This window comes from Mytilus trossulus, chromosome 1 (genome assembly GCF_036588685.1).
Source record: "Mytilus trossulus isolate FHL-02 chromosome 1, PNRI_Mtr1.1.1.hap1, whole genome shotgun sequence".
Classification (NCBI taxonomy): domain Eukaryota; kingdom Metazoa; phylum Mollusca; class Bivalvia; order Mytilida; family Mytilidae; genus Mytilus; species Mytilus trossulus.
The window spans coordinates 65,232,996-65,247,239 of NC_086373.1; the positions used below are offsets into that span (position 1 = coordinate 65,232,996).

A 14,244-nucleotide genomic window follows, 5' to 3' on the forward strand; every position below is an offset into this window, starting at 1 on the left:
TCAGATTATCTACATATTGATATTGAAAAATATCGACTGTCAGTCACAATATAACGTTCTTTGTCGAATTGTCAAGTTATTGTATCGATATTGTATCGAGCAGAATTTACAATATAAAATTTGCAGACAACCAGAAAAAAACAATTTATCGAGTTGTATTTTCGTATTTTACATACTAGAAAAAAACATGTCTCTGTTTCACTAGTTGCAAACTGCAAGATGACTTGGTAAGTTCGGTATGAACGTATTAACGTCGGTTCATACATTAAGAAGTCCGCAAGGTGTCCAGGTCAATGCTTTTGAGGCCGGTTCAACATATCCGACGTGACAAAGCTGTGATATTTTTTTATTTAGAGCTGAGCAGAGTTATATCGACCGATAAAATACTAATATATAGCACAGCAATAAAGAAAATTAAATATTTCGGTGTAGCGTAGAAGTATTTTGTGAAATTGATAAACATATATATGTGCCGTTTTAAAGCGCCTTACCATGTTTGCAGTTTAGACGCTACATGGCTAAATTGTTCGAATATAATTTATTGTACTAGAACACATCCGCGATATCGGAGGTCTGTCACTGAATGAAAGTATATAACTATGTGCAAGCCTTATTTTATCCTGGATTTTTAGTATTGGTATTGTCATCAGATAAAGCCATACTGATTTTAAGATGCACAGTTTTCTCTGCTTTCAAAATCTTTCTGTTTGAACCCGTCGACCTGAAACTTATCAATTATTGGCAATACTAATTTTTTGGCAACAAAAGGGCTTGGAATGAATAATTTTGAACAGCATCGTCCTATATCAGTTGCATTTAAAGTTGAGTCTTTTTGATTCGTCGGCTAACAAATTGGAAACTGTACCTTTATTTTAAGTCTAGATTTTTGTATTTGTATTGTCATCTTATAAAGTCATGCTGATTAAAATACTACAATAGCAAACAATATGATAATGATAGAATTTAGTAGTTTCAACCCTGTGATTATGTCCCGTGTATATAGCAAATCCTAAATAGTTACACCGTTTGGAAGAGCGCCTGTCAGATGCCGAACTTACAGATGAGGTAGTAGGTAACAGGTGAATAAACTATTGGTATCGGCCCGAAACTTGTTAATTATTAATAATATTAATAATGTGGAAACAAAAGGGTCTGAAATGGTGTAATATTTCAATCAACACCATTGTCCAATATTAAATCCAATTTGATTCAATTCAATTCAATTTGATATTTTATTGGAAAGAGCACAACCGACGCGTGATCAAAATAAAGACAATACTAATAGTAAAACAACATATAACTGAAATATAGATGCATGTATCAACATGTCATCATTAAATTATATGGATTCCATAACATTCTAAGTATATTCTATGAATACCATTACATTCTAAACTCATATTGATACCATACCATACAGCACGATTATTCAAAATGTTCATATATGTACTTAAAACACACAATCGCTTATAAAATATATATGTGTGTATATGCACAGACTATTATAAAGGATTATTATCTGATAGAACAGTATGGTTCTCTATCAAATCAAGAGCTTCTACCATGCACATACAAACAGATTTTAGTTCTTTTTCAGACGTAGGACTTCACATTTTAATAAACATTTTATCAAAATTAATTTAAGACATATCATTGATTTTATATTTTAATCTAATTTAGTTATACATTGAGGACATTCAATCAAAAAGTGTATCTTAATTTCAATTTTTCCTGTGCAAAATTTATAAAATCTCTCATTAGAGTGTATTATTTGCCTTGCATACCTACCAGTTTCTACTGCTAATGAGTGTACACTTATTCTTAATTCAGTGAGATATTTAGGAACATTAAAAGAGGGACGAGAGATACCAAAGGGACAGTCAAACTCATAAATATAAAACAAACTGACAACGCCATGGCTAAAAATGAAAAAGACAAACAGAAAAACAATAGTACACATGACACAACATAGAAAACTAAAGAATAAACAACACGAACCAAGGTAAAATATTCTTGTTGTTTAGATTTAGTATAAGTTTTACCACTATTTCATCTTTTATCTTAGATAGTTCAAATATAATTTTCTTTTTGTAGAAATCTTCTAGTTTTTGTTTGAAATTACTATTACAATGCTTGTTCAAGTGTACTTCAATATATTTTAATAATTCAGATAATTTATTAGACCATGAATTTTCTCTATTTGTGAGAGTTTTGTCCACTTCAAAAGCTGCTTTGATAATTTCTTGTGGACCACCAGACCGTTCACCAATATCACAGAGACAAGCATAGTTTTTATACATAAGTTGATAACATTAAGTGCTTATAGGAAATGTGTCCAATTACATCGCATTGCTAGATTAGAAGACTTTAAATGAATCCCAAGTATGTTTTTAAATCTGCAGTTTTGTGTTTTTTCTAATTTACTTTTGTCTAATGCTTCAAAATTTTTGGTTTGAATTCTGGTATCCATACTTCTGATCCATAAGTTAAAATAGGAACAATCATAGAATGAAACAGCTGGAGCCACACTTTAACCGACAAGTTTATTTGGTATAAAAAAAATGATTTTTTTGCTTTGTCGTTTTTTCCATATGACGTCTAACATATTGGACCTCGTTATTCTAGTATTATAGATCTGCACTTAAGTTATATGCCTTATTGATATGCTACAATTGTGATTGTTGCCAAATGGTAATAACCATATGTTGTGAATATCCATTATGATTAAATATTGACATAAAAGCAATCTAAATAATACATTTCAAAGTAAGTCACCGTTTCATCTAATGGGAATACGGTAGAAAAAAGTCCTAAGTATACATTACCTGATTTAACAAGAAAATCTGTTAGGAAAATACATTTAATGTCTTATCATTTAGGGCATCTTTGAAGACCTTTAATGCATGCAAAAGAAAATGAAACACATCTGAAATACTTTAATCAGGGATTATGTATTAATACAGAATACAATTTCAACTAAACTTATTCTGCATTTGTATTTGATTTAGGAAATCGATATGATATGAAACAGTGTGCATACAAGCAATACGAGATATGATATATTAAAGTTTTAATAACACAGAACCTTCCATGTAAGATGTTGCTTCTAGTCTGTTTGATTATTCCGTACGTTCTTACTTTACAGGAATACCGAAAATCACAACTTCTTTGTCCTTATGGAAACAATATATACAGAAATGAGTTAACTCCGAGTCTTTTACAGTGTGCCACAATGTGTGCTGTTGATGACGGTATTTGTAGCAGATTTTTATATAAAGACATGCAGTGCATGTTACACACGGACGAACCTGCCATATCGTCGACAAATATTCAGACTACCGACAACTGGAGTTTGTTTTTCACCAAACATAAAGGTTTGCTTATAATATATATGTTATCTGTTCATGTTTCGCTTTACATACATGTTTTTTTCAAAAACATAATATTATGTTCCTGAAATAAAACCATACTATTAATCTTGAATATTAAGAATATTTCGCAGAAAAATGTAAAGCTGTCAAATAGAACGGTGTTTCTTATTTAAAAATTTGTTTCACATTAATACTAAAAGGTTTAAGCAGGCCGTAAATTCTCTCTGATGAGCTGTTTCACTTTTTCTTTTCCTGTGTCTATTATGTAACCCTAAATGTATATACGCTATGGAATATGATGATTGATGTTACCTATGTCTGTCCATAAAGTAAATCAAAGTAAATGCTATCTAAACATTTATAATTAAAAAAAAATAGAAACTAAATATTTAACAAAAATATTACGTGTTCTTTTTTTTTATTTCATCTTCATAAATTTGTGATCTCACTATAAACAAATAAATAAAAGTGTGTATAAAATAGAGAAATTGCCAAAAAAGACAACTCAAAATTACAATGTAAATCAATTCAAACGAGAAATTAACGGCCTAATGAGCGTACAAAAAGATTGAAGGAAATAACAAAGATGTCACACAGCAACAACAACCACTGAATTACAGGCTCCTGGCTTAGGACACGCACATACATACATAAGGTGGTGTAGGATGATAGCAGGATCCCAATTTCCATCTAACTTGGACAGTGGTTTAACAGTTTAACACAAGAACGTGCTTAAAAAATCATAAGAAATAGGCTAAACTCATCAAATGGACACACACTAATGATAAACTAGTCATAGATACAGGGATGAAATTCTTTATTAACGATAGACGCGCGTTTCGTCTACAAAAGACTAATCAGTGACGCTTGAATCCAAAAAAGTCAAAAATGCCAAATAAAGAATGAAGTTGAAGAGCATTGAGGACCAAATTCTTCAAAGTTTTGTCAAATACATCGAGGCAAACTATTCCTGAGGTAGAAAGGCCTTATTTTTCAAATATTCATAAGGTTTGTTAATCTATAAATTTGACCATATTAATGATAAATTATGTCTGCCTCAAATTTTGAGTTACATATTCAATAGAAATCGACAATGATGTCACTTGAAAACAAAACTTTACGCCGAAAAAGATTTCAAATTGTAAACTTTACATTTCTATGTAGCAACATCAGCAGCGCCTACATACGAATTATATACTTCCTAGTTGAAACTATTTCCAGGGCTAGTATTTCCTGTCATGATTTCATTGATGGTGGATTGCTGCTTATAAGGATGTCATTTAACCAAGAGGTCTGAGTGGGAAAGTTGAAATCATTCCGTAATAAGATTTATGGACGCCATCACGTGTTGGTTGGCGTTGTGGAATATCTGTTTCACAGAAGATAGCGGACATGATCCTAATTTCGTAACATGAATCCCGTCTCCTTTTTGCCGAATGTGACCTACCGAAAAGACTTATAACCTGAAATGTATTTACATGAGCAACACAACAGGTGTCACATGTGAAGTAGGGTTTAGCTTACCCTGCCCGAGCATTTGAGATCACTCTCGGTTTACGGTGGAGTTCGCTTTGCTCCGTTTTTATTATTTTATGTTGTGATTTGTGTATTATTATTTGTCGGTGTGTCTTTTTCTTTTTTAGTCATGGCGTTTTCAGGGCTTTTTCGACTTGCGAGTTTGAATGTTCCTCTGGTAACTTTCGCTTCTCCTTAAATTGCATCGACATGATATAGGATCACAAGTTCTCATAACTGCACATATATAGTTTTAAAGATTATTTTTGTTTTAATTCTTCAAAATTAAAACCAATATTAGTATCGATAAATAAAATAGTTGACGAATTATCAGCTGTTTGTAACTTGAACAATAATTTCATCTATGATTAGTTTAATGTGGTAACCAATATCGAAACAAATTCAGGAAACTATACTCGCCACAAGAAGAAACGTTACCCTGATTTAATCAAAAGTATTTATTTTACTTTTCAGAATGTGACCTACTTGGATATGATTATGATATTTATTCTAGAACCTGCTTAAAGTTTAATTCCACACAGCTAACTTGGTATGATGCAAGACAACAATGTATTGGTGAAGGCGGAGATCTTATAACGGTAGATACTGTAGGAAAATTGAATTTTCACAACACAAGTTTAAATAATTGTAAGTCATTATTTTACCAAATATCACACACCTAAAGTTAATACATATACTAGCATATTAATCTATTGCAATAAAAAATCATAATATTTAATAAAATGTATAGATTTAGCTAACTAAGTCCTTATATTTGAATAAAGTATCATTCGTTTCTAGTGGAAAATTGTTTTAAGGTTGATTAAGCTACAATTAAAATTGCTCGCCGGTCCCTTTCTGTGATTACTATTAGATAACGCTGGTTCATTTGCCAATCAATCTATCACCAATAGAAGATCAAATTCAAATTTCGTTCATAGTCTTTTTCAAAAATGATGAACGGTTCTTTATATTGGTATGTAATCATTTTAAACGTTTCAAGTTTATGAAATTATATTCGTACATCAATGTTTTTGATACACCAATAACAAAAACTGAAATATATTGAATGTATACATTTTGTAATTATTCAAAATTATATCAGAAACGTAAACTTAATTATAAAATAATTAACCTGTTAAGGGGAGAGAATACTCGCATAACTTTTTCGAATTGGCACATAATACAACGGAATGTCACTCTTGCATACAAATGGCACATCAATAGAATTAATTAACTGCGCAATCGTGCTCCACCTTCAATGATCATTCTAAATTATAAATACAACCAAAAGTTGTTAATCTATAGATAGTGAAGACTAATGAAAGCTAACCCACTGTAAAAATATTTCTTTGCAATTTTTTTAAAACTATCTCAGGAAAATGATCGAGTCACTTGACTTTCAAAGCTCAACATTAATGTTTTTACACAATATTTGAATAAAGTAGTTAAAGATTATTCGCTTCTCAAAGTGTAAGACGCAATAAAAATCGTATGCTTGTACCATCCTACCGAAATACGGATTTAATTAAGTCCTGAACATTTCGACATTTCTTCGTATATTCATAACAAAACCGGTTTAACCTAAAAATCACAAGTACGTGTTAAGATCCGACTAAATACCTATTTCCCAATATGGTCAGGTAAAATTGCTACATATACGAGTCGAGAACAATGTCAAAACTTTATGTTGTTTTACATTCTCATATTCATTTACATACTTGTACCAAGTTGTTGTCTTTATTTATAAATACAATTAGATACTAACACTGTTTTGATGACTTAGTTTTTATTAGTATCGGATTTGAGATACAAGAAGGTCGACCATATTCGTATAGTATACGTTTATTGCACATGTTTATCATTTCAAGACAAATTTAGAATCATTTAAGTACAATTAGCGAAATAAATTTTTTTTTGTTTGTTCTTTTGTACTATTTTACCTAATTTTTCCGTCTACGTTGATTTTATGAATTCAACGTTATAGATAATATCATCCATTTAAAATTTAAGCATATCAACTATTATATTGATTTATCTTAATTCAGGTTCCACGTCGCAGTTTTATTGGATCGGACTGATCAACGGAATATGGACGTCAGGAGAGTTATTTCAGGATATCTATGGTCTGGGACCTACCGATATCCGTATTAACCCGAGTTTTCCTGGAATCTGTGGCAGACTCAGGTTCTCCCCAGGGACTGCTAATTTGATGTATGATACAAACTGTGATTACGTAAAAGAATTTGTGTGTGAGCTTAACATTTCCGTTTGACTTTCTATAAACAATGAAACATATAGATAATCATTTCATTTTTTCCTGAATAGAAACGTTATTCGTGTACAAATTATCATCTTAATTGAAAGTTATTCATGACAAAAGTATCTAGTTAAGGTGTTAAATTTCACAAAGACAATGCCAGTACATCAAACATTATCTCATCAAAATTTCACTAGGTCCAATAAGCAATTTTTGTAAATAGAAAAGAAATCAGATGTTGTATACTATTGCAGAAGTAGAGGAACTAAGATTATATGTACTCTAGTAGATCTTTAGTTCGTGTTTAGTATCAATAAAGTCAACAGTAGTATACCACTGTTCAAACGTCATAAATTGATTGAGAAAAGACAAACTGTGATTACACACTAATGCATGGTCTGGTTCCATTTGCACCTTGGTTGTAAACTTAAGAGTTAAGAACAGTTATCCTAAAGCAAGGTGGTTTATTACGAAAAATATGTTTTAATATTTGAAAATTAGGTTTCCCAGAGCAAATTGCAGACAATGCAATATAACAGAGTTTGAAAGGACACTTATCAAATCAAGCATAATAAGAGGAATGGAAGGTCCAGTACTTCATCTGTTTTTGAAAATCCGCATGAACTTAAATTTAATGTATTGTTGATCATGATTTCGTGAGTGTTGTTGATTGATTATACTTCATTCTTTCAGTTCGCAGTTAATGCACTGTTAAACACAAACACAGCAATAAGTTTGGCGCTTAGTCTGTATAGGTAACAACTTACTTGTCAAAATGGTATTTATATACATGACATTGTTTTATTTAATCATATTAAGTTGATATATTTTGTCCATCTGATGAGTTAAGCCTTTTTCAACTGATTTTTTTATAGTTCGTTGTTATTTTGTACTGTTATACCACTGTCCCAGGTTAGGGGAGGGTTGGAACCCCGCTAACATGTTTAACCCCGCCACATTATTTATGTATGTGCCTGTCCCAAGTCAGGAGCCTGTAATTCAGTGGTTATCGTTTGTGTATGTGTTACATATTTGTTTTTCGTTCATTCAATCTCAACTTCGTTTCCGGAAAATAGACCTCAGTAGAATAAAAAAAAAAGAAAATTAGGAAACAGAACAACATCTTATCAAAAATGCAAAAAAAAAATAACGTACAATAAATGAATTTTGTATATAGATTATAACATGGCATTTTTCATGACAGACCCATTATCAGCCCTAGGTCATGATATCAGCCCGAGAGCCGACTGTCAACAGAAGATATACAGACAAATACTATTTTTAAAACTTTGAAAAAAACGCTTTTGTTGTAATGTTTGTTTCTGATATCTTAATAATATTTCTTTTCTGATTCCTTATATTTTTTTGTATCCAACTATATTGTATTTTACACAAAAAAACGTACCAGTGAGGTATATTTTCTGGAATTTGCCGAATGAGGTCGAAATGTCATCCAATAATTTTATAGCAAATCATGCGATAATAACCGGAAGAAGTTGATATGAAACGAAACTAGTTGATATAGCCCGGAAGCTGTTGATATCAAAAGTCATATCACACGGCTTAGGCAATTCTTCAAATTTGATGAATAAATATATGTGCAAATAAGTTTTATCATGGGGTACAATTATACTAATATTTTTCTATGTATATGATAAAAATATTTAAAGCAGTTGTATTGCCTGTATGGCTTCAATGGAAGAATGGATAAAAAGAACATAATATGTCATTTTTCATATCAGCACCTATATCAGCACATGGTCCTAATAATTCTTCGATTCTGACGGCTTAACCCGTATGAAATAAGTAGTAGGATTCCACCTAGACGCTAGTAGGAATGAAGTAGGAATCCACCTAGATTAAAAGATTCCATAAAAAAAGTAGACGGACATGGAAAATGAACAAAAGTCTGACTGGAATTTTTAATATTCCTACTTCAAAAATCCTACTACCTAGGTGGAATTGTTAAAGTCTGTATAGATTTTTTTCTGTTTTGAAAATCTGATTTGATAATTTATTTTCCTACTACATATTTAAGATTCCTACCAGAATTAATTTATAAATTCCTACCAGAAAATCTTTCTACCTGGAAAATTATCTTGAACTGGATTCCTGTTTGCTAATGATACACATTTTGCAATGTTAAATACAAGCAAGTTCCAGTTCACAAATTCAAAAGTTGGAGGAAAAAGATTGAAAAGTTGTGTTTGAATACAATGCTGCAAGCTAGGATCACACAACGTAACAATATAGAAATGTAAGAAAATATGGCTAATCAAGACAAAAGATAATTCTTATACATTCAAGATGATTTTTTTTTTATCTGCCTGCCAAAAATATTTAGTAATCAATTAGAAATTCACTAAAATTGCATAATCTTACTCATTATTTGTTCTTTAAACTAATTTAGATCTACATGTTTATGTATAACACTTACTATAGCTTGCATAAATTGCATGCAGTTTCCTAAAAATTTCAAATTTTTTTTTAAAATAGGAATTGATTCCATGAATTTCCTTTGTTCTTTGTTGTTGAGATTCAACCTTATCATTGATCCAGTTGTGTATCTTTGAATATACACTTACATTTTGTATATTTTTAGATTCCTACCAGAAAATATTTTTTTCTGGGTGAAATTTTGAAAAATTCCTACCAGGTTTTCTAGTAGGAATTTTATTTTCCTACCAAATTATTCCTGCTAATTTGCATATTCCTGGTAGGAATATACAATATTCCTACTAAGAAATTCCTGCTAATTTAAATTTTTCGGCTATTTTCCGTGTGGATTCCTACTACTGTCTGACTAGAATATCACTCTTTTCTGGTGGGAATTCAAAGGAATTGTCCTACTATATTCCGTGTACATTCCACACGGATTGTTTCATACAGGAAGGGATGATATCACACTGCACAAAGTGTACTACGAAAAAGTGATACGAAAACCTGCTTTAATTTGATTGGTTTATCAACTATAAAAAGACAATATTACAGCATTTCCGTTCGTTAGGTGATTGATGACTTTCTTTTCAAAGGATAAGACGATGCACATTTCGTCTACTGCAACATATATGTATGTAATTTCTTCGATAATATACAAATTACTCACATTTCACCTGAAAATATTTTTTTGGTTAAATCTTATTTACTTTTGAAGCGTACAAAAAAAATCTTTAAAATGTCTCATGTTAGAAATTGACACTGAAAAAGGACATAAGATGTCATACTTGAATGTGCAAAAGACTAGATCAATATTTCGAAGATTTTTTAACGTAACACATTCAGAGTGTTGACCATAAAAGAAAAAGGTTTAACAACTTGTAAAAAATTGATATCGCTTGTTACCTGTTTCTCCTCACTAATGAAATGTCTGTTCTCGGTAAGTATTTGGTCAAAATTTAATTGTTACATCAAATTTGCTTGGTTTCTTCTGAATTTAGACGTCATGATTAAAGGCCATCATGTCATCAAATCTTTGAAAAGATAGGATCAAAATCATTAGAGAAACTCCAAGGTTTCTAATTTAAATAGTAATAATTATTCGTTCAATGGTTCGTTAATTTATATATTGAAATTAAATAACTCGAGTTGATATCGCGCGATATCTCATTCTCACTCGTTGTGAAACCTATAAATATAAGGATATAAAAATATAAATGTAAATCAGGATCATGAAGTACTCTGGAAATTTCATCATGGAAGATTCTATTGTTTTGAATTAAATAAAAAGTTAAAATGTTTAAATGTTATTGAAATGTTTATATCTGTTTTTCAGTGTAAACATAGTAAATGTTTATTTTTGTCATGTTTATATCCTTTGGTTTATGGCTGTCACGTATGCGCTGGGAATGAATGGTCGCCTTTCTAAATGCTAAATTTGTTTTGTAAAGTTGACATTAACAGTTTCTCCATGAGAGACCCATGTAAGCAAAATATATATTAGATTTGAATAATTTTGGTCAGGAACGTGCCTCTTGACCACAAGAAATAAATTCATAAGTCACATCCGAGAAAAAGTGTACTAATTGGGGTAACAATAATCGGTTCACCAAGACACTAATAATAGAATACATTTAAACCAGGGAAAATAATTGGAGACATGCATGCTGTGTGTAAATTATGGCAAACGTATAAGACGAAATACAATATATTAGACCTAGTTTTTATTACACACAGCATACACAATAAAGTACAAAATTACTTATATTATTACGTCAAAACATACAAGTTGTCCAAATAAGTAAGTAACATTAGAAGACATTGTCGTGTGCAAAGCGGAACATGCAAAATTACCGAAAAATACGTTCATAGGATTTCTTTCAGTCTGACACATATAACTTATATATATATATAACACCTTAAACCTTGATATTATGGATTGCAGCAACTCCATATGGAGTATTTATTTCGCAGTTGATACGATATTCCTGAGCCTTTCTTTTCTATCATGATTTTCTTGATATATGGTTGCTGCTTTCAAAGACGCTTTTTAACTAAGGATTCCTAGTGTTGAAGTTGAAGACGTTATCGTAAAATGATTAATCGTTATACTGTTCAACAGAGTATCACAAAAAAGACCCAGAAATCAAAAAATTTATAGACGATAGCAAACTATATATGTGACCTTGAAGATAAATACTATTATATAAATTATTAGGACTAAGGATCTGAAATAGAATTCTGATGTAAATAATATTCCATATAAATTGTCACGATAAATAAGTTTTCTTTTTTGTAAACAAAAGTCATTAAAATTCAAGAATAATGAAAGAACCAGAATCAACAATAATCAGTCGCGTTACACTCAGATAACCTATGAAACTGACAACGAAACATTTCCTGCATATAATAACCATTGACTAAAGTTAGTCATTACTGAGAGGGTATACATTCAGACGCTTTTAATTAGGTTTCTGCAATTGGTTTCTTATAAAAATAAAAGTCATTAAAATCTTAGACAACTTTTTCTTTTTATCAACATTAAAATTAAATTTTTATATAACTTTCCCTTTTGTTAAGTCTGAAATTAAATTCTTATATAACTTAAATGAATTTCTTAGTACAATATATGAATAAAAAATCAAATATTTATAAAAGAGAATCATTCTAGTTACACGTGTACATAAGACATAATGTTTGAAACTACTCCAATTAAGTATCTGCTCAGATTATCTAATTTTTAACTCGAAATTAAACATATCAATTTAATAATTTGTTCTACTTAGGCAAACAGCAAACAAATGACGAATGACTCTTTAATGTAAACATGTTTACTTGTTTTGTATATCCAGAGAAAATATAGAAATCCCATGATATCGCAAAATATTAACAGTTCTATTGAAAACTTCACAGTTTGTGAACAATTATCCGACAAAATTCCAATAGAAAATGATACAAATCAATCATACTAAGTCTTGCAGATATTTTGTTGGAATCATCATGCTCCAACTTCGGTAACTTTCATATAAATTTAGTTTAAGTCGACTGTTTTTACTCTTTTTTTTTTTTTTTTGACACGTTTTTATTCAATGTATCATTTGCGAGTGTCCTCTTTTGTTATCGGTTGTCTCTTATCGAAAGCTTCTTACATGTTTACGATTGAATGAACGTTTTCTTATACTTGCAAGATCTGGTACACATATAATACAATATAAGAGATAGGGTCAACAACTTTCACGTTTAGAACGTAAGCCATATTATACATACAAATATTTATTTGTTACATGCTATAACTCTTGTATATTATATAGTGGGGACCTTTGTTGCCAAGTGGTCCAAGTAGTTCTAATATTATAATCACTAGCCAGTCAACACTGAGATTGTGAGGTAGAACCACGGTAGTGTGGATGCATTTGTCTCAAATTTTAATTGACCATTAAAGACTGTCAGTTTTCCTATCGAAGATCGTTGGTTTTCTCAACTTTGTAGAGTTTTTATGAGTGAATATTTATCATTGCTAAAAATGTTTTGTTAGTTACAAATCATTTCAAAAGAAGACACATCTTATTATTACAGTTTATTAGTTATAAGAAAGCTATAAATTATATGTACATTTCAAAAGGTCAAAAGGTAGGATTAAAAAACAATATTTATAGGTTTACATATGTACATACAACATGGGAAAAAAGAAAAAGAAAAAAAACCGAGAAGTTTCTAATCAATTTTCAAAATTAGAGGGAAACACACCAATCAACTATAAGAGAAAAACAACGGAAAACAATTTGTGGATTGAACCAGGATATGTGGCACGTGTACAGCTAGAAAAAACAACATTTTAAAATCTATTAATAAAATCTAAATTTCATAAACGAATTACAAAATTTGCACATATTTGTCTAAATATGTCCAATATATAAGTGCAATAAAGTCATTTCAATTAGAACATTTACTTATTCGTATAAACTGACACGCTTTTCAAAGGATTAGCATATTAATCGTTCTAAATGATTTTTTTGCTCAACAAAATATCTGTTTTAAACAAAATTAATAACAAAAGAATTCAAAAAGGCGAAATATACCAATGAGATTACAAATCTCATTACGTTAATGGATACTAACAATCACATGGCAAAAATACTAAAAAACAAAGACGACCAAAAGAGTCATTAGTGTGTCTTGTAAACATTGTAGAAAAGATTATTTTTTATTTAAAAGAGATTGACAATGATATTGAAAAACATCGAATATTTATGTTGGAGTTTACACAGTTCAACTCCAGTTTAAATGTATCAGTGTATGTTACCTGCAATTTTGAATGAGTTTCGAACAGAGGACATAATAATTATAGCTATATACTTTTAAATGGCACAAGCATATGCAAAACAGTTGATGAAGATGCAAATGTAAAACATACATAAAAAAAGACAGATTGATTTAAGGTATCATAATATGTCAAGAGTACTTAGTAATAATAAACAATATTGAATTTACACATGTTAACAGGGATAGAAAGAGAAAACCAGTTATATAACAGACCGTAAAGATATTTAAGTCTTGTTAATACCGCAGTCCCACTAGGCCACGATCGCACTACTATTTGTGAACAAAATGCAAATTTTGAGGATCGTAGTATGATTATGTTGATCACAGTAATGTCGTTTC

The 14,244-nt window shown here is 30.3% G+C and overlaps 1 protein-coding gene across 1 annotated transcript; it reads left to right on the top strand.

Moving 5' to 3' along the window:
* Window positions 1–3,179: 3,179 nt before the first annotated feature.
* LOC134688359 (uncharacterized) lies at window positions 3,180–7,161 on the top strand. Its single transcript, XM_063549063.1, has 3 exons — window positions 3,180–3,374; window positions 5,361–5,534; window positions 6,935–7,161. The coding sequence occupies exons 1-3, from the start codon at window positions 3,233–3,235 to the stop codon at window positions 7,159–7,161; spliced, it is 543 nt and encodes a 180-aa protein (XP_063405133.1). The 5' UTR covers window positions 3,180–3,232.
* Window positions 7,162–14,244: the final 7,083 nt, after the last annotated feature.

What these genes read in the sequence shown, in the direction of transcription:
- LOC134688359 (XM_063549063.1), top strand. Translation starts at nt 3,233, where the DNA reads ATGTGTGCTGTTGATGACGGTATTTGTAGCAGATTTTTATATAAAGAC. An exon ending in GTTTTTCACCAAACATAAAG is followed by an intron (nt 3,375 to 5,360) that starts GTTTGCTTATAA and finishes TTTACTTTTCAG; the next exon opens with AATGTGACCTACTTGGATAT. An exon ending in CAACACAAGTTTAAATAATT is followed by an intron (nt 5,535 to 6,934) that starts GTAAGTCATTAT and finishes ATCTTAATTCAG; the next exon opens with GTTCCACGTCGCAGTTTTAT.